This window comes from Dufourea novaeangliae, unplaced genomic scaffold (genome assembly GCF_001272555.1).
Source record: "Dufourea novaeangliae isolate 0120121106 unplaced genomic scaffold, ASM127255v1 scaffold392, whole genome shotgun sequence".
In the NCBI taxonomy this organism is placed as follows: domain Eukaryota; kingdom Metazoa; phylum Arthropoda; class Insecta; order Hymenoptera; family Halictidae; genus Dufourea; species Dufourea novaeangliae.
In genome coordinates, this window is record NW_015374267.1 from 63,824 (window position 1) to 83,717 (window position 19,894).

General features: G+C 41.6%; 4 protein-coding genes across 5 annotated transcripts; 3 read left to right on the forward strand and 1 right to left on the reverse strand.

Annotated features, from left to right (window-relative positions):
• The first annotated feature begins 516 nt into the window (after positions 1 to 516).
• LOC107192678 (glutamate receptor-interacting protein 2-like) lies at positions 517 to 5,118 on the forward strand. The gene is made up of 5 exons (XM_015581998.1): positions 517 to 1,582; positions 1,987 to 2,510; positions 2,589 to 2,908; positions 3,279 to 3,488; positions 3,749 to 5,118. Exons 1-5 carry the CDS (start codon positions 1,057 to 1,059, stop codon positions 4,062 to 4,064), a joined length of 1,896 nt encoding a protein of 631 aa, XP_015437484.1. The 5' UTR covers positions 517 to 1,056; the 3' UTR covers positions 4,065 to 5,118.
• On the reverse strand, positions 4,872 to 6,870 carry LOC107192653 (solute carrier family 35 member E1 homolog). The gene is made up of 4 exons (XM_015581967.1): positions 6,372 to 6,870; positions 5,698 to 5,906; positions 5,118 to 5,619; positions 4,872 to 4,882 (listed from the first exon to the last, which is right to left on the reverse strand). Exons 1-4 carry the CDS (start codon positions 6,697 to 6,699, stop codon positions 4,872 to 4,874), a joined length of 1,050 nt encoding a protein of 349 aa, XP_015437453.1. The 5' UTR covers positions 6,700 to 6,870.
• A 1,008-nt stretch (positions 6,871 to 7,878) lies between these two features.
• LOC107192654 lies at positions 7,879 to 10,834 on the forward strand. The gene is made up of 4 exons (XM_015581969.1): positions 7,879 to 7,958; positions 8,058 to 10,201; positions 10,272 to 10,473; positions 10,560 to 10,834. Exons 2-4 carry the CDS (start codon positions 8,174 to 8,176, stop codon positions 10,832 to 10,834), a joined length of 2,505 nt encoding a protein of 834 aa, XP_015437455.1. The 5' UTR covers positions 7,879 to 7,958; positions 8,058 to 8,173.
• Positions 10,835 to 12,323: 1,489 nt separating this feature from the next.
• Positions 12,324 to 14,249, forward strand: LOC107192692 (DNA-binding protein Ets97D). Of its 2 annotated transcripts, none has more exons than XM_015582011.1 (6): positions 12,324 to 12,469; positions 12,552 to 12,849; positions 12,919 to 13,069; positions 13,134 to 13,210; positions 13,278 to 13,512; positions 13,592 to 14,249. In XM_015582011.1, the coding sequence occupies exons 1-6, from the start codon at positions 12,432 to 12,434 to the stop codon at positions 14,107 to 14,109; spliced, it is 1,317 nt and encodes a 438-aa protein (XP_015437497.1). In that variant the 5' UTR covers positions 12,324 to 12,431; the 3' UTR covers positions 14,110 to 14,249. The 2 variants fall into 2 exon arrangements, with proteins under 2 accessions (XP_015437497.1, XP_015437498.1); XM_015582012.1 differs by having other exon boundaries at positions 13,137 to 13,210.
• Positions 14,250 to 19,894: the final 5,645 nt, after the last annotated feature.

Genomic DNA, 19,894 nt, shown 5'->3' on the forward strand with positions numbered 1-19,894 from the left:
TAGTAACAATGTAAGTCACCGGATATTTTAATAATCCAGGGTTAAACAGTCAGCGTTACACCTGCGGGACCTCTCCTTTGTGAGCTACTGGAGAAAAAGAAACGAGTCGGTTCTACCACGTATCAACGGGCCGCGGACGTTCCAAGTCGCCGATCTGGCGACCTAAAAATAATAAGAGAATAACATGCAATCTTCGTCGCCTCGTTAAAATTAAGCGCGGCGGTCTCCGAACGTCTTACGCCCGCCGAACCCCTTCCCCGCAAGGAGACGTTTTACAGGATTCAAGAAGAGGGACAACACCGCAGCCGCGTAAAATCGTCGTCGAGACATTTAACGAGAAAACTGCAGAGTTGACTCCGACGGTAGAGCGTGCAACGGCTGTGCCTTACGCCCGCAGGGCCGCAACCGTCTGTGCGAGGGTGTCCCCCCGGTATAAATAGATATCCGCGTACGCACGTCGAGGATGCGGCCCTACATCGGCGAGCTATTTTCGACAGACGTCTCGCGTGCGCGCGCTTTACTCGTCACAGTTCTCCGTGCGCTCGTCAGTTTCAACGAGCTTCGTCCCGCCGCTCCTCACGACCCGTTCGAACAAAGACAGTGTGTGTTTACACCGCGAGCAAAAAGAGCCGGTGGTCGTCGTCGATTGTCACGGTTCACCGCTGCCAGCTGCTCCTCCAGCCATCCTCCTCCGTAGTGCACCCCCTGCGAAAATAGTTACCGATTAGTGCGACAAAGTAGAGCGTGCGTGTTCCAAAAAAATCAAAGCGATACCACACTCGACGAAAACTCGACCGGTGGAGAACCTCTTGAATCACGGTCGGTTCTCGAGATTATATACCATCTTAAAATAAATATACCCGATGCGCCAGTCGCTCTCTCGATTCCCGACACAGTGTTACGGACGGTGTGCCCGACATCTAGCACAGTCTCCGAAAAGGGATGCAAATTTGGTAGACCAACCGAGTTGCGAAGTCTCTCAGCGATGCGAATCAGTGTGACCGTGGACCCTAGAATATAGACAAAGTTAGAAGAGCAGTCTGCTGGCGCTCGAGAATGTTCAGCTCGTTGAGACTGACTACCATGCGATCGCACAAGAACAACCGTGCCAGGCCCGGAAGCGTGGCCACGTCCGCCAGTTCCGATTCGACCCGTGCCGCCGACGAGATCACACAGCAGTCCTATCATCCGCCCAGTTTCCTTCTGTTGGACGACCAAGATGGTCCTGTGTCACCTCCGTCGAGCGTGTCCTCGAAGGTCGCCCAGGTCAGGGTCGAACGCGAAGGCGGCAGCCTCGGGGTCACCCTCAGAGGCGGAGTCTCGAGGGCGTTGGTGGTCACCGGGGTGAAATCCGACGGGCCAGCGGCGAAAGAGGGGAGAGTCAGGCCCGGCGACAGGCTACTGGCGGTGGACGACACTGAACTTAGGGGTCTGACCCTGGCGGAGGCGCAGAGAGCGCTCAGGAGGAGCTCGGACGCGCCGGTTGCCTCCTTGACCATCGAGTACGATGTGGCCAACATGGAGGAGGCACGGGCCGCCACGTCTGGACCCCTACTGGTACAATTAGAGCGTGGTCTTTCAGGTAATACAATCCTGGATCGTACAATTAACATCCGTCGGTTCGACACAATCGAACGAACCCGGCTCGGTTACTCTATTAAAGACGCGAATACAATATTGCCGGCGGATAATTATAGATATATCCTGGGGTAACTAAATAAAGATTGTGGGCCAGAACTTCTGTAACTGTTTACTACGGTGTACACACTTCCATGAATCCGGTGCGCAAAGGGTTGGAGAGTCTATTTCTGACCCCCTCCCCCCCCCCCCCCAATTACACCCAGAGCTGCTTCGTGGCTCGTTAAAGCCGGCTGGAGCCAATAAAATCCCATCCGGTCGCAGTAAACACTGCGAAAACCGTTAAAGGGACCGCGTGGGCTCTGAGTCAATCGTACATTCGGTTAATATATCATGTACAATTCACAGGAGAGCTAGGATTGACAGTCAGAGAAACACCGAACGGAGTCTACATCGAGAGTCTACGGCCAGCCAGCACGGCGGACCGGTGTGGCGCATTGCAACCGGGGGACAAACTATTGGCCGTGGACGAGACCCCTGTTCAGGATGCTGTGACCGCGGCGAAGCTGCTGCGCAGTAACTTTGACAGTTCCCGAATCGCCAGGCTGCAGATCCTGCCCAGGCCACCGAGCGCCTCTCAGCGAACGGTCAAGAGGCGGGCCCAGCCTCAGGCCCAGCAAGTCACCAGTCAGACCCTTCAGACAAAAGAGAGCCTGACCGTTGTGCTGAGACCCGATCACAAGGGTTTTGGTCTGGCCTTGAAACCCGCGGAGGATCGTCTGAATTACGTGGTGAGCTTGTTGGAGGCTGGAGGACCGGCAGAGCGTAGCGGGGTTTTGCTACCCGGTGACAAAGTGTTGACCATCAATCGTAGGTTCCTGAGGGACCTGCAACCGCAGGAAGTGAACGGCATACTGGAGAACTCTCAAGTCGTGAGCATCAGATTTTCTTCGCGTGTGATGATCGTTATTAAGGATCGTAATCGTTGTTTCTTCTGTTCCCGTTGGTAGATCGAAATGGTGATCGAGTACAAGGCCGGTGGACCAGTCGTGCCCAGCTCAGGTGTGTTCACTGTCCGAGTAGCAAGACCAGTCGGCGGTCAGCCGGACGTTGGGCTGACGGTTAATGAAGACTTGATCATCACGGAGGTTCGTAAGGGGTCTCTGGCTTACAGGACCGGTAGCCTCGCGCCTGGCGACAGGTTACTAGCGATAGACGGACAGAAACTGGATCCGGGGGATCTTCGGCAAGCTGCGCAACTGTTACATCGACCGGGGAGCTCGGTGGTTGCTTTGACCGTCAGGAAACCGGATCCTGTCTCAGAGAACAGGTATTTACCATGATAACTCGCTGACGACATCGGTAGCGTTTAAGTAGACCGTGGATGTTCATCTCTTAACTTCGTTTCAATAAAGTTTAACACTATTGTTGTGTTATTCTTGACGTAGTAAATCTTCAGCTACAGAATTCCAAAGTCTGCTTCATTTTCATTTTTGTACATCAGTAACATTTTGATTTTCACGTAAACTTCTGTAGTCTACTAATAAGTGACACTTTCACACCTGAGTTATATGGACATTGTATACTTATAAAGCATAAAAGCTATTATTACCCTACACGGTCTTCTTCTGTGGTGCTTTATATGGTACTCAGGAGTTAATCGAGTGAGAAGTAGCGAGTATCGTAGAGAACTGTTATAGGGATTCTAGTATAGGAAGCGACACAACACAACAGTATTCCAGTGGGATTCTACGGCCAGCAAGAGGGAGTCTTCCAAGTGTGGATAGCGCTGTGGATTCCTGGGGAGAATTGGGCGAGAACAGTGGAACAGGTCCGGAGATTTTGAGACTGTGGGATACCGCTTCTGTAGACAGCGGCCAGCTGGATCTACCTATGCCGCCTTATCCTGGGTAACAGAAACATACATACAGTGGATCGGTCCAGGAGATATACATATACCTTCACGGACCGAATTCCTGATCAGAACCCAATTCCTGATCAGTTTAGTATATAAATATCATATAATAAGTTTATTACAATTAAAGTTTGTTTCCCAAAAAATTACTAAATAATTATTAACAATTTGAAATTTATAATTGGGTCCGTAACGGTACACAGGAAATAGTTGTGGTTGATTTCAAGTAATTCACACTTTGTTATTGTCTTTCAGGTCACAGGAACGTAACAGTACGGACAGACAGCAGCAGATAGTTCACGTGTCGCTGCACAAGGATCCGGTGTACGAGGACTTTGGATTTTCAGTGTCGGATGGACTGTACGAGCGTGGAGTTTACATAAACCGTCTGCGACCTGGTGGACCCTGTGACGGTGTTCTGCGACCATACGACAGGATTCTGCGAGTGAACGAGGCCAACACCGAGGACTGTGACTGTTGTCTGGCCGTTCCACTGATCGCCGCAGCCGGTCCACGTTTAGATCTGACCATTGCTAGACCAGTCTCTCCTAATATCATAAAAACTCTGTAAGTCAAGGGATTAGGGCGGCATTCTGGTACGATGGGTACTAAGTAGTGATGAGCGATACAGTATAGATACTTTTCAATTGAGATCACAAGCTTCTCAGAAAGTTTACGATTAATCTGTATCGATACAATTCAAATGTATCGCCATCACTAGTACCGAGAGGAATAGTGGACGATGTATCTAGTATATATTTTTGTACACACCTGTATTTTATTTATAAAAATAAATGTATAGATTGCTTTCAGCTAGAACATTTTCTCCTGAATATACACACAGTCCCAGCACACACTTGATTAAAAACATATTTCTAACCCTTTAACGGATATACACTGAGTGGACGTCGCAACGGAACGGTAATTTTTTTAACAGATACTTGTTCGTGTGATTGGTTACCGTAAACCTCGGAGCATTGCAAAGTAAAGTATTCTCTCACACAAGCGGTTACTGTATCTCGTGTTACCTTACAAGAACAGTAGGGCTCGCGAAACCGGATCGCGACACTCTATAGCGGAATAACTTCGTGTTGTCTCAATCGTATTTTCTTTTCACGTAACAGGCTACATGAAGCTAAGATAGTAAAATGTAATACCTAATCAATACTATGCAAATTCGATCACTGGCTCGATATCGAATAGACACGAGCACTGAAACCGGACTAATCCATTTCGCTTTTGTTATCGGGGCATGTAATAGGAATGTCATCGGATCAGCCTGAATGCTAATTGACCCAGCAATTAGCTGTAAACAGAGTTAAATAATTTTCCCACCTTACCAGCAGGTCTACTATTCTTGCGAGAAGCAAGAGCAATGTCAATGTAATACTAGAAAAAAATACAAAAACAGAAACAGGCTAACCAGGCAAATTACAGCTTTGTGCAGAATAATTAATAAAATATATGTACTTATGTGTATATATGTATATACACATATATAAATATTTTGTCATCATACGAGCTTTCATCTGTACATCCCTCGTAACGTGTTATATAGTATGTTCTAGACAACGCATTAACCCTTTCCAATTTCTACAATCGGTATAAATAAACAACCGATTACATTGCCATGACTGAAACGTCATGTTCTGGAAGAAAAAGAAGGAACTAGCATTGCCGTTACGATTTTTATCGTAATATGACGGAAGAGATGTATCGCTCTCTTTTTCCAACCGTTGATCGTACTTTGCTTTATTGTAGCATAATACCCCGGAAATAGCCAGTGTCATACCCAACACGTTCACCCACGTCACTGGGTTCGCGAGCACGAACAACGTCACCGCGATGACAAATATACGCTTACTTGCGCTGGCCACCGCGTAAGTTAAAGGAGTAACGATAGACAGTACCGAGAACGCAATGATATTTTGAAGCCAGTTCAACACACCGTCTAAGAATAACAGGCCTAATATGTAGTAACTTAAATTTGGAGACCCGTGTATAACCGGGTCGTATATTAGCCTTCTCAGATCATATATTATCCAAATGGGAGAGAATAGAATTAACGCTAGACGACCTAGAACATGTAGAAGCCTCAAGTGGTGTATTCCTGTATCGTGCAACACCTGAAAACAACAATACAGATTTATACATGCGAAAAGTTAATACAACAATATTATACATTCGAAATATACTGCTATTACCTTCTTGGAATAAATATTTTGCAAAGAGAATGCCATGGTAGATGCTAAGGCACTCAGAAGACCTATCATGTTGAAACTCAGTTCTGTTAGGGTAGCAACAGCCACACCGACGACAATTGGAACCAAGCTAAGGTACACCTTCCATGTTTGTTTCTCCTTCAGTATTATTCTTGACAGGAAGACCGTGAAGAAGGGCATTGTAGCCTTTACTGGGACAGAGCCAAACTTCAGTTAACATATGAGATTAATAAATCTAAAAATAAGTAACACGACTCTTCAAACATTACATAGTAATTACTGTGCCATTATCACTGAAATCTATTAATTAACAAATCTTATCATTATCAACTCAACTGTCAGTCAATGGGGTCTTTACTTAAATCCTTCTCTAATGATCTTTATCACAGTTATATATCAGATAAAATCTTGATCCAAATGCGCAATAATGCATCTGCCAAATATCATGACAAACGGAACATTCTCTCTATAGGACGAAACACAGTGGGAAGAAACGAAAACAGATGTGTCATCGGATCATTGTTATCGTAGTCGAACTTAAAAGCAGACGCGACTAACAAACGAAGCTCCGAGAATTTTATTTTCAAAACGCGGGCAACCGTACACGTGACCGTCAAAGTAACGTTCGTTCGTTCCTTGTTGTTGTTGTTTCATACCAGTATGGGCATACGAGACGGGCACTTTCCAGATGCTGACGTGGCTGAACACGTTTGCCACAAATTTTCCCAGCGCGAGCGGCACGATCAGTCGCAGGTAATAGCCCCATGGAATATCGGACGAGTACTTTCGGACGCCCCACAGGTTGAACAACGGACCGGAGTAAATGGTGATGGAGGTTAACTGGACCATGGTCACTGTCAACGGGTAGGGGAACTCCGAGAGCAGCATTTTGCCCACTACGTTGCTGGTGCTCGAGATTATGTACCATAGCGCGCACAAAAACAACACCGTTAACACCTCCCGCCTGTTTCGACGGTCGTTCATGATTGCACAAACAAACCTCTGAGAAACTTTTCCGTTTCTCGCTTTCTCACTCCATACGTGTGTTAACCGCCGGTCGAAACAGCACTCAAAACTCACACCACCGAGTACTATATATCAACGGCCACTCCGATCCGACCTGCTCCGACCGATAGAATTCGAATAACCTCTGGTATTCCCCCTTTCCACTAGCGCCATCGCCTTCCTCAAGCGATCGTGAAGACTTGACGGATTTCTCAGAGATTAACCTACAAACCGACAGTGTCCAGCTGCAATGGATGTTCTTAATTATGCCGTAGTATTTAATGATATATAAACATATCGAAAACCGAATAACCGTGAAACATTGGTATTATAAAATTGATTCGAACGTAATGAAGGTTTCAAAAAAATACGTGGTGCCATCTACGATAGAAAGGTAAAGCTACTACCCAATTAGTACCATACAGTTAATGTTAGATGTCACTGCTGTATCATCTCTGGGCGCATGATTTAAAAATTGGAATATTAATTAAAGAATTATGCTAAACGCTTGGTTCATTGGTGTTAAATGATTCACTGAAAATTGCTGCAGTGATATTATTCAACTGTAACAGCAATTTATGAAGTTTTTGTAATGAACAATGGCATGGTGGAGCTATCTAATGATAAAATAAGGCATTAATTGGTCAATAAGTTGAATCTTTCATTGTGGATATCGCCATAACTATGATACAGTTTCTATATTTGCAATGCAAATGCACCAGAATAAAGGCAGTACAATTTCCATTATTCACCTAGAGAAGCTAATAATAAAACAGTTAATAAGAAAACTGATAACAGTTTGTTTAAAAATATATTATTCGCAGAATATATGATAAATAAATATTTACATTTGGTTTACCTTTGATAGTGATGCGTGCGAAGCACCATCGAAGGTTTTCCATCAATGCTGCAAACTTTAGAAATTAATTATTTGCAAACATTTATAATGTGAATTATGGCAATATCGGGATGTATCTTGGAAAATCTACGTAACTTATACATAAAAAATAATTGTCCTATCTTGGAACTGGCTACAGTAATTATTCAATGAAAGTTAATTTTAGATTCTTCTAGGGATAAGAACTATGTTTAAGTATTTCACTTTGCTATATAGGCAGCAATGTATTCCCCACATAGGGATGTCCCGTTTCGCAAAACATTTCGCGGTGATTCCTATTGTGATTTTGAAACAATATTGGTTCACGTTTCTAATTTTCAAACGAATCATGATTTCAATGGTTTGAAATACTACTATTATTTATAATACGCGCAAAGATAGATATGTAACGCGTACATGGAATATATAAACTGATAATAAATTGTTCACTTGGTTGCAGGTTACAGACACAATACTCCAAAATATAGCAACGTGAATTCTGTGATTCCCTACCTTTCCGCGGCCCCACAAGTTTTATCATTTGATTGTGAGGTTTTGGAGGAGTGCCATTCTCAAATGGATTCAGTGTCTCCACCCCCAGCTAAGAAGTTGCGCAAATTAACAGTTAAGGACATTGACATTCCACTGTTAGAATGCAGACGGGAATTTACATTGCCACAACAATTTCCCAGCAAGGTGATGTATATGAAACCAATATGTAATTTGTTTGCACCTAAGAATTTAAATAGTGTATCAAGCAGGGAAATGTTAATGACAAACAATGTAAAAAAAATAAGGATAATGACACAGAATGGCAAAGATCTAGGGGAAGTTAAGCTGAAACTTTTGTCTCCAGACTTATTAGACAAAACTGTTGCTTATAAAAAATTGAATGTAAACAATAAAGTGAACATGCCTGTAACACTTTCATTTGAATCTTCGAGAAAAGCAGATAAATCACCACAGACACAGGAAATTCCATTTTCTTCCAAGAAGATACTTCTCGATATTAATAATGAGAAATGTAATGCAGAAAATTTAAGAAAGAAACTAGTCCAGAATCCATCTACTTTAACTATACCTTTAAATAATATTAGCTTGAATGATAATGCACAGGATAAAAAAGTATTTGTATCAAGCAAGAATCATTGCGATTGTGTACACAATATTCAAGCAACAAATAATGGTATTCCAAAGTATGTGAAAGTACAGAAGAATAAGATCATAATACCACCAAACATGGTAAACAGTTCAAATTTACTGACAAAGAAGAATGGCGATTTTAATGGTGCAAAGGAGTCTGTACCAAAAGAGAGTGCATTAGAAACATCGACAGCAAACGTCAGTGTCTTAAAGAGACCTACACTGAAAATTAACACATTAGAAATACCTATAAGAAAAGTGAATCCATTATCATTGAAACTCACCAAACTAGAAAATAGGCCAGAAGAACCGGTGTTGAAGACTGCATTGAATAGCAATAAGTTTAAGGAGCATTTGCCTTTAGTACAATCGAAATTTCCTGTAATAAAGTGTGAAAAGCTTACACTACCGAACAACAGAGTTAATATTAACAACATAGATAAAGGTGTTGCTGTAATGGACAGTAACAAACAAAATTCTGTTTCTGACAGCAAGATCATTGAGGGGAGTGATGAAAGTAACAAAAATTTAAACACTACAAGACTTTCCAGTAGTACAGATCTAAACGAAAATACTCCAATGAATACAAGAGATTTTGGAGTGCAAGTAGCACGCGAGACAATTACTCAGATTAATCATCGAAACAAACTGAATTTGGAGAATACAATTCATGGTGAAGACATTGATCATTCTCAGGGAAAAGACTGCAATTCATTGTCTACATTTAATAATGTATATCCGACCTCTGAAAGTACGGTTAGTAGTACAAATAATGGTAAAGACATAGACAGTAATGAGGCGAAACAACAGAAACAGGACAACTGGAATATAATCAAAGAAGCGTTAATCAGCGTGAAAGACGAAGAACTTCGAGCTAAGGCATTACAAGCTCTCGCGGATTGTGGTATAGGCATAGCAAAGCATATTCCGATTACTCCGCCTGAAATCTTGAAAACGGTACATGATTCTCAGATTCAAACTGATGTTTTTGGGCTTCTAGATTCAAAAAGTTTCGTTCTAGTAAAGGAAGACATGCCTACTTTACAAAGAATAAAACAAACGGAGCAGTCTGCGGCAAATCCGATGATTAACATAAACACATCGCCAAAACCTACCGTAACATACTATAATAATATCGATAACGATTACCTTTTACCAGAAATGTGTTCACTGCCTTTCGAAGATGATCTCAGCGAAATCGAGGATAACCTAAGTAAGTTGTTCAATGGAAACGAAGATGCCAATAGAGTCAAACAAATGTTAGCAACGCCACATCCATTGTTCAAAAAAGTTAGTTCGCAGTTAAAAAATGATTTTGAATCAATGCATCGGTGGGACAGTGATGGAATGCTTAGTATACATAGAGCGGTGGTGGATGATAATCTTCACGAAGTACAAAGACTATTATTTGTGTTAAAAGCATCTAAAATGAGCATTGATGTATTAACTAACGATGGAATGGTAAGCTCGTTAAATTTATTTAATCTACCACAATGAGAATTCAATAACTAAAGTGTAATTTTTATTCCAGACATGTTTGGAGTTAGCAGTCAAGTCTAATGCATCTAAAGAAATAGTGCAGCTGTTATTGGAAACTGGAGCAAAGCCAGTTTCATTAGAACCCATACACGAATCTGCAATAATCATAGCTAGTAAATTGTCCTCTCCTTTATTGCCTATGCTGTTACAACATGTTGAAAATTGTGTCCTATTGAATAAGGTAGACTCTATAGGTGAGTATCGAATATAGATTCGTGATGTAAAAAAATCGGTTCGTATTAATTAATTTATTAACTCATTTTCTAATATGTTTACATAGGTTTCGCTCCGTTACACTATTGTGCACTGTACGATAATTTGGAGGGAGTCAACGCTTTATTGAAAACTAGTGTCAACGTAAACTTAAAAGATAATCGTTCGGGAAGAACCGCCTTCTTTCATGCTCTCGAACAAAATCACATATCGGTGGCGCAAGTACTGTTGGCACACGGCGCTATCGCGGGTATACCGAATTTCTCGGGACAGTCTGTACTGACTTTAGTAGAGGAAATGAACAACTTTTCGTTGAAAGTAGCATTAAAAAAAATACTTTAATTCTATTTAATTTTTAAATTTATTATTACTAGGTACTTTAGATTATTTGGGTAAATAATAAGTATGACCTGAAACATCACAACAGCTAGTCTCTCGAGTATTGATACGTTTCTCTAAATCAGTTGATTTCTCTGTACTTATCTGAGTAAAATTCGTGCAGCAGAGAAGAGAATGTTTAGCATAATAGAGTTATTGAAATTGCAAATATCGAAAAAAAAAAAACTACTGACCGCTATAATGACAGAACTTTCTGTACAAATTGTATAAACCAGTCTCATAGTTACAACAGAATAGTATTTCGATTACTACAGAATTTATAACTAAAATCACGTAATCGTAATATGTTCTGTATTGTACTAATTTAAAAATGGTAAATATTGCATTTAAAATGTACAGCTGCGTTGATACACGGCTATATATTATGTTTTTTGTGTATTTGTGATATCTGTTTTTTGTTTATTTTGTCACAATTCTGTTGGAACTGTCCAGATAGTATATCACGCCTTGAAAACACCCATTTTACAGCTACTTTAGGTGTAAGGCACCTTCTGTATCCCAAAATGGTATTTCTTGACAACGAAAGCAACACAGCATGGACATCACCATAGCTAATCGTTACAAGTATTATAATTATTTTTTATTTTATCACGGAGGACATCAATCTGTTCTTAACACGATCAATCATTGAGATCATTTTTAAACTACAAACTTACTGCTGAGCCTGAGTGTCGGCAAGTTTGTGTTAATAAACACACCATACAATGGTAAATTGTACATAAAATTACGTAATTATAAGTACGTAAGATTAAACTAATTAAATCAATAATATTTTGTATACAGTAACGTTCTTTTCTTTCACACATCGCATGTGTATGTTGAAATAAATATTATACACAAAACGAAATTAAGCAATTGTAAATTCTTCCCATAATCTCTTTTATTTTTCATACTGTCTTAGCGTCAATTTTTCTTTTCCTTTCATAAATAAGAGAATAAAATCGTTTGAATTAGATATCACAGGTACATAATGGAGGGGGAAAGACAATAGAAATGTTTATTAGCGCCCTCTACGGCAAAACACTCAAGCTACTAGCCAATTAGTATCAATTTTTGACGCTAGATGGTGAGACCATCGAGTAGGTCCACTTACCTGTCGGTAATATGTGTTTACCAGTTTGAGCGTTTTGTCACGGATGGTGCCACCTGTGCGTGAGAAAGTGAGGTCATAGAATCCCCGGGCATACGTAAGAGACCCTATGTGTGTGAGATCGACGTACGTGGAATCGAATCTTTAATAAGAATATACTTTATAAAAAAACATAATTCGAATTTTAACATGAACTTTTGACACATAAATACACACTTGAAAGTATGTAGGATTGAAAAGTTTGAATACAATCTCTGGCCTTGAATTACATTTAACGAGGTAGACGTCATCGTTCGAAGGCGTTAGCGCATCTATGTGTTTTTCACTCTTCGGTTATGCACCTGTTACAAAATGTCCGCGAGTTTTGTAGACTGAAAGCTCATATGCGTGCGGAGGTTAAAATCGAGCTCAGTTTCGCCTATCGGAGCTTTACGGTTGCATCGGGTTCTCATGGATCTAGAGAGCAGACGGAAGAGTTCCGATAAAAGGTCAGTCTTTTCGGAACAATTATCCGCACCAATGAAACGCACGCTTTTATTCCGTTAAATTTTGTTTTGTTTGGTTGCGCAGCTTCGACACGGACGATGATTCTGATTATGCCATGATAAAACGCATCAAAATGGAACCCGAAGCTATGTTGTCGCAGGAAGATGATATAATGGCTCAACTGCAACAGGAGAGCTCCGATTTGGAAGTAGAACCTAGCTTTGCCTTAGAAGGCACCGCAAACGGAGACGATTGCAATGAGGGTGTTCTAATGCAACACATGGACATACGAGAGCCTCTATCTACACTGAGAAACTTGTTGGAACAAAGATTAGGAGTTGAATTAACAGACTATTCATTTTGGTTGCAAGATGCTCAGATGGTAAACAAATGCACAATGTATGTTTTATGTTTGATGATATTATTGTTCTACTCGTACATGTTCCCCTAGTTAGAGAGTCATAAAAATTTGGTGGATCAATGTGTGCAAGGGGAAGGACTGGTCCAAGTGAATGTCCAAATAAAAGCAACACAAAGACGTATCAACATAGTGGATGTTCTGAAGCCTGCAGAAGATTACATTGAATTGGCAGAGAATAGCAGTACGTATTAATATATATTATATTCTATTGTTTGAATTTAATTACGACAGATTTGGTTTGTCAGCAGCTACACCAGTTAATGAAGACAGTAAAAGAAATGTTATAAGATGGATGGTTGATCCACAATACAAGAAAGAACAGGTAAATTCTTTGACAAGAACAGGTTTAGATAGTTTCAACCGAAATCTTATGCAGAAATGAATTACAGGAACGTTTAAAAATCCCCGCCGATCCGAAGGAATGGACACAGACCCATGTAAGACATTGGCTTCAGTGGGCGGTTAGACAGTTTAATTTGGCTTCTGTGAGACTAGCTGACTGGAATATTACAGGCCAACAGTTGTGTAATCTTACGCTCGAGGAGTTTCAGACTAAAGTGCCTCTTGATCCAGGAGAGGTATTCTGGACTCATTTAGAATTGCTTCGGAAATGTAAATTCGTTGGTATGTTTTTAACTCGTTGCACGAATCTATTCATCAGTCATTTATTTCACGAATAATCTTACTGAATACGTTCTCGCAGCTGTCGTGCAGAAAGATCCACCAGAGTCTCCAACAGAGAATAACGTAGACAAGTCCATGAAAGTTCGAAGTCAGAAAGCTACGAAAACAAGACCTGTGGTGAATCAGCAGGCGCGTGTGGTCACAGTCCCTATCGACACTATCGATACCACGCCGATTGCGATAGCAACCTCCAGCCGTTCGGTCAACAGCGGCCAAATACAATTGTGGCAATTTCTATTAGAGCTGTTGACCGATCGAGAACACAGAGGAGCTATTCAGTGGGTGGGAGCCGAGGGGGAGTTCAAGTTAAACCAACCAGAAGCCGTTGCTCAGCTCTGGGGAGCTAGAAAGAATAAACCTTCTATGAATTATGAAAAACTGAGCAGGGCACTACGTTATTACTACGACGGGGACATGATCTCCAAAGTTCATGGAAAGAGATTCGTGTACAAATTTGTGTGTGATCTGAAGCAAGTTTTAGGCTATTCAGCCGCTGAGTTGAGTCGGTTGGTAGAGGAGGGCAGAAGATATTTCTGATCCGATATTTTTCTATTGTTGCTGCGATCTTTATCGTACTTCCAGAGTATTTTGCATCGACCATTGTATATATCCAGTGGAAATTATACGGTTACTGTTGAGACAATCGAATGTACATCGAAATATACAGGTTAATACAAAAATCAGTTATATTTCCTTTAATTATTTATCCTTTCTCCCGTTCAAGTGTATGTACTAAATTGTTCTTTCTTTCTACGAGAAGTAACGTCGATAAAGTGACAATTTTTGTTACCGTTTCCGATACGTATGTATGTAGTTCCGAAATCTGTCGCTAGGGAAACACGTGACAAAACACAGGTAAATTGTTTTATGCTCGATCGTAATGTATTTGTAATTATTTGCTCAGAATATAGAGAGTAAAATAGGGACACACCGCAGATTTTCAGGTTTGAATCATTCTGTATTCTTTTCGTGAAACTTTATAATTTTTCCAAGATGCAGTGCACGCGCAGCGGAGGAAAGAACCTTCGAAATATATCGAGTCTCCTCGACTTCGTCGTCGTTTAAAGGGAGCGTCGACGTATCCGGCCGTTCTTTTATTTTTTTTATCTCTGATGGTAGGACTGACTTTTGATCGGCAAAAGGCAGCACTTATCGCCAATACCAGAGAATCTAGCCTGTGAGATATCGGTCGCGACGTCACAAGTTAGGGTCTCAGGGGACCGGCGACGCGGCAGGCTTTACAATCAGCCCGCCCGCCATTGCCTTTTTTTCTTTCATTTTCATTTGCTCCCGTTCACCCTCTCATCACCAACCAGACACACACACACGCACACACCGATTCGTGCACGCAATCTTACATTCTCGATCGTTTTTTCTGTCATTCTCCCTAAGAGGATCCACCACCGTGTACCCTCCTTTTTGCGATCTCATAACCAGAGCCTTTTCGTGGTTTTAAAACGTTACATCTTGCATCGAACATGTATTCGACCCGTCATCGTTCTGCGATCGCGATACTAACAAGGAAAATTCGTGATTGGAACCAAAGCTTTTTCTTTTTTCTTTTCAGGGCATTATGTAAATAGCCCTAGTGAGGGATGAATTTGGATTTAGAAGATCATTCGAACCACAAAAGGTATGATTTTACGAGATAGCATTAGTGTTTGGCGATACAGTAACAATATTTCGAATATCGATACTTTTCAATTCAAATATTGATATTTTGTATCGATACTTAATGTCAAGATATACATTCCAATATCGATACTTAACCCATAAATATCGACAATTTCGATACAATCACTGCGCATTTACCGTAAGGAAAATAGACCAATCGCGAGCTTCCCATAAAGATTACGATTGATCGATTTCTTGCGTACACTGTTACCCAAGAGGAATTTGTCTTAGTAAATATCTGCTTAAATAAATGATTTATTTTCATTTTTGGATTTTCATTACTTCTAATTTAATTGCAAGTATCGTTATCCCGATAATATCAATACTTTATTGCCGATATACATGCGTGTATCGATACTCTGTGTATCAATACGTATCGATAGCAAATATCGATACAATTCAAATGTATCGCCATCACTATCAGATCTCGTGTGTCCGCAGCTTAGTGTACGATTTACATGGACGAATGACAAAACACTCAACAGTTTCGAGACTCAAGTGTGAACCAAAGAAGATTTATGGTGGTAGATCACCTTAATTCTTCCTTTCAACCGTTTCCACGCTATCACATCTCGCGAGATCACGTCGACATAACGGGCCGTTTCTCCGTGTCTTCTCGATGACAATCATCCTCGGGACGATGAACCGTTGAGGCGTCGACGACCGGGAAAGTTAGCAAGTTGTACAGTGGACTTCGTATCTCGCGAATTTCTATTCCCTACTATACAACCTACTACCTCACCCAGGCGTCGTCGCTAATATCCTCTTCTTCGTACTAATCGTTTCGGGCCATGTACGCAGTATGCTTTTAACGCTCTGAACAACGAGCATTTAGGTTAGCCGCGTTACAAAACTGGTATCACTTGCCAAGTATCACAGTAGAACTCCATTTTACTTGAACTCATAAAGCAACAAGATGATCACCAGGGTTGGTGGTGGGAGAAAATTTCATTTAAATGGAGCTCTACTGTTCTATTATATTATGCCATAATTAGACCATGGATTGTTTGCAACAGAAGCAATGAAATTATTAATTAGAAGAATCCTCAATAGCCATCTCCAGTCATATGGAATTCGAGGTCGCGTAGAGGAGGACACAGATCACTCTCTGAAAAATGGAAAGACCTGAACGAGAAGAGCTCTAGATCCGTCGATAAACCGGAAGTGGCCGTCGCGGGTATTCAGGAGGGCAGAGAGGTTTTTCAAGGAGAAGGAAGAGGTTCCGTCGAGAAAGCTTAAATGCTGGCCTGACTACATGTACCGGTAGATAGGAGCTTGCGGTATACATATAAGAAAGCCCACAAGTTCGGATCTACGGGTTAGTATCATCAAGTATAGCTGATATAACCGCTATCTCTCTGGCTAAGTCCACGATGCTCTTCCGCTTCTTCTTCTTCTTCTTCTCCAGGTACGAAGACTACATAGAATCACTGTATCTGAAACTGAACAAAAGACAATTTCAGACATCATCAACTTTTGCACAATTAGAGTAGTATACTACGTGTATGTAGTGATGGCGATACATTTGAATTGTATCGAAATTTCGATATTTATAGGTTAAGTATCGATAATCGAATTGAAAAGTATCGATGCTCAAAATATCGATATTCAAAATATTGATACTGTATTGCCCATCACTATGTTTATGTGTTTTTTTTATTCTTCCAGTTACTGCACCCTCATTGTGTCCCATACCCCACCATGGTACCATCAGACAGACGGATTGAGATGTAATCCTGATCAGGGAGTATAGCCCTAGTTCAAGGTATACACCAGAGGGCCGACATTCTTCATCAATGAGAAAGTTTCGGTTCTGATTCGCAAGGGTTGCCCACGGTGGAGAGTTTCTCACGCATGGTCCCTGGCTGGCCACGCCGCTGCCGGTGTAGAGATCAGAAGGGCACAGAAAAAGAGGGATCCAGCAAGAAACAAGAAGACCACGACGACGACGACGAGGAGGAGAAAGAGGAGGAGGAGGAGGAAGAAGAAGAAGAAGAAGAGCAAGAAGAGTACAAGAGTGCGGGGATAGAGTAGGTAGACTCCGGGCGTTGTAAAAATCCCCTTGGCTGCTCGCTCGCTCGCTTGCTCTGTAGACAGTTGAATGGCCTCAGTGTGCGCGCGGCTATTCTCGCGCCGGCGGCCCTAAGGGATGTTAGGCACCGTTTCCAACTGACCGATTACGGCACGCAGCCTAGACCTTTCCTCCCCTGTACGTTCCAATTATCTTCGCTTGACTTTTGAGCCATCAGCACCTGAAGCGTGCCATATATTAACGCTATTGAACATCATTTTTACTGTGGTCGATCTCTCGCCGGTATCGATCGTGGGCCTTAATGGACAGTGATCACAGCAATGTTTTCTATTTTTCTGTCTGTACTAGCCATGGTGACACATTTGAATTCTATCGATACGTATTGATACCCAGAGTATCGGTACACACATGTGCATCGGGAATAAAATATCCATATTATCGGTATCGATACTTTAACTTAAATTAGAACTAACGAAAATCGGAAAAATGAAAATGAATCATTTATTTAAGTTAATATTTACTAGGGACAAATATTCTCAGGTAACAGTGTGCAGAAGAAATCGACCAATCGCAAATTTTATGGAAAGCTCGCGATTGGTCTATTTTTCTTGCGCAACCTGTTACGTTAGGGCAAATGCAGAAATTGTATCGAAATTTCGATATTTATCTGTCAAGTACCGATACTGGAATGTATATCGTTACATTAAATACCGATAGACAATATCAATACTTGAATTGAAAAGTATCGATATTCGAAATATCGATACTGCATCATCCATTACTACTCTGCACAGACGGTGAGAACGATTCTAATGTTTCATCGAGAGGATCGCTCGCTCGCTGTGAACGAGTCTTAAAGGTCTGGACACGAGGCAGCAGCAGCAGCACCGAGAAGCTCCAGTCTTCCCCCCGGCTCGATTAGCCGGCGATTGTCCCCCTGGCCTCTCCACCTACGACAAGAAACAAAGGATAACTTTAGTTACTGGTCAAGTAAAACTTCATACATCGAGTCGTACGAGTTTCCACCTAGCTGGACGCAATTAAGTGATACATCCGACAGTTCTTTCAGACCTGCACGATTGTGTGCACATTGGACAAAGACAATACCGAGCGTATGGGGCCAAGAGGGTGGATGAGTTACACAGGGAGTAAGAGTCACGAGAACTGTAAAAATAGGAAAGATAAGAGGATCTCGCCGCTGGCCTGCCCCCCTCTCTTCTAGCTCCGTTTTTCTTCCCAGTAGAATAGAAAACTGCAAGAGAAAGAGACACGGAGAAGGAAAAAAAAGGCAGGAAGTTGAGCGAACCGAAGAGAAAGGAAGAGAAGGGAATAGATGTGAAGTGGAAGGAAGGGAAGCAGCTATAACCTGGACAGGGAGACGCGCGGGGGCAGAGACGTAATCACAGGGGCGTTGAATTAGGGAAGCATCCGAGGGAGTAGTGGGGAATCGAGGGACCTCAGGGGCAGGGGGGAGTCGACGGTGGAGGACTGGGGTCACCGCCATATTATATTTAGCAAGACACACAGCCGTGTGAATGAACTGCATACATATCCCAGGGACACGAACGGTTTCGCGGGATATTTTCGAAAATTGTATTCCAAAAAAAAAAACACGATTGTGTTTTTGATAAACCAAATAGAGGCTAACTGTCTTCAGCACACTACTATTCATAAGTATTAGGACACACTTGTCGAATATCCGGTAAATGTCACAATGAAGTACGAAATTACTGACTAAATTGACATTTCTCATAAAAAATAAGTGGACATTTTTGACAGAAACATTTGTGTACAAATATACACATATAAAAGGGGTACCTTTGGGAGTCTAAAGGTTGAAGCTCGATGGATAACGTTTATGAAGTAATAAACGTGGCCCAAGATATATAACCTCTACGAAACATCACATTCTCTTCATACAGACCAGGTGTCCTAATACTTATGTCCAGAGTTCAACCACTGAGGTCCACCAAAGTGGAATATCCTCTTGCTAGGGCAGACCAATCTTTCTCGAGTCTTCGAAATCCCACAGTTTCTACTGTTTCAGTGATCTAAACCACCAGGGTGCTTTTTCATTTCCAAATGTATGTACTTGGCAGAGTTGGACATAATTCTGTTCGAATAATACATAGTGACAAGCAGCAGTATCTAAGGACGTCATTCTAAACTTCAAACAGTTAATGACATTAAATAATTGTTTGCAAAATGTCGACTCCTTCAAGAAGAAATATTACTTTATCATAAAAGTTGAAATTTCCTCGTCTGAACGATTAAAAATGACTCTAGATAATGAATTTTCCATCTTTGGGAGAATAACCTCTCAAAATGGCGTACCTCGTGTGCCTTGGAACTTTAAACATGTGATATAAAATAATTTATCTACGATGATGCTGATCAAGAATATATCGCCTAAGAGTTAATACGTATTTTTCTACATTCAAGCATGCACTGCAAAATCCAGATTGGCAGTTAACTGACGCGGACAGAGCACGGGGTCGTGACGTGACACGTCCGGTGAATGCAAGCCGCGACACATGTTCCGATAAATGTCCATTGTTCCTGGCGTGCGTTACCCCATAAACAATGCGGCCCGTTCCGGGAGGAACTCCAAGCGAC

What these genes read in the sequence shown, in the direction of transcription:
- LOC107192678 (XM_015581998.1), top strand. Translation starts at nt 1,057, where the DNA reads ATGTTCAGCTCGTTGAGACTGACTACCATGCGATCGCACAAGAACAAC. An exon ending in TACTGGAGAACTCTCAAGTC is followed by an intron (nt 2,511 to 2,588) that starts GTGAGCATCAGA and finishes TCCCGTTGGTAG; the next exon opens with ATCGAAATGGTGATCGAGTA. An exon ending in GATCCTGTCTCAGAGAACAG is followed by an intron (nt 2,909 to 3,278) that starts GTATTTACCATG and finishes GAACTGTTATAG; the next exon opens with GGATTCTAGTATAGGAAGCG.
- LOC107192653 (XM_015581967.1), bottom strand. Translation starts at nt 6,699, where the DNA reads ATGAACGACCGTCGAAACAGGCGGGAGGTGTTAACGGTGTTGTTTTTG. An exon ending in CGTCTCGTATGCCCATACTG is followed by an intron (nt 5,907 to 6,371) that starts GTATGAAACAAC and finishes GCTCTGTCCCAG; the next exon opens with TAAAGGCTACAATGCCCTTC. An exon ending in AAAATATTTATTCCAAGAAG is followed by an intron (nt 5,620 to 5,697) that starts GTAATAGCAGTA and finishes TGTTGTTTTCAG; the next exon opens with GTGTTGCACGATACAGGAAT.
- LOC107192654 (XM_015581969.1), top strand. Translation starts at nt 8,174, where the DNA reads ATGGATTCAGTGTCTCCACCCCCAGCTAAGAAGTTGCGCAAATTAACA. An exon ending in TATTAACTAACGATGGAATG is followed by an intron (nt 10,202 to 10,271) that starts GTAAGCTCGTTA and finishes TTTTTATTCCAG; the next exon opens with ACATGTTTGGAGTTAGCAGT. An exon ending in GAATAAGGTAGACTCTATAG is followed by an intron (nt 10,474 to 10,559) that starts GTGAGTATCGAA and finishes ATGTTTACATAG; the next exon opens with GTTTCGCTCCGTTACACTAT.
- LOC107192692 (XM_015582011.1), top strand. Translation starts at nt 12,432, where the DNA reads ATGGATCTAGAGAGCAGACGGAAGAGTTCCGATAAAAG. An exon ending in TGAATTGGCAGAGAATAGCA is followed by an intron (nt 13,070 to 13,133) that starts GTACGTATTAAT and finishes TTGGTTTGTCAG; the next exon opens with CAGCTACACCAGTTAATGAA. An exon ending in CACAATACAAGAAAGAACAG is followed by an intron (nt 13,211 to 13,277) that starts GTAAATTCTTTG and finishes AATGAATTACAG; the next exon opens with GAACGTTTAAAAATCCCCGC.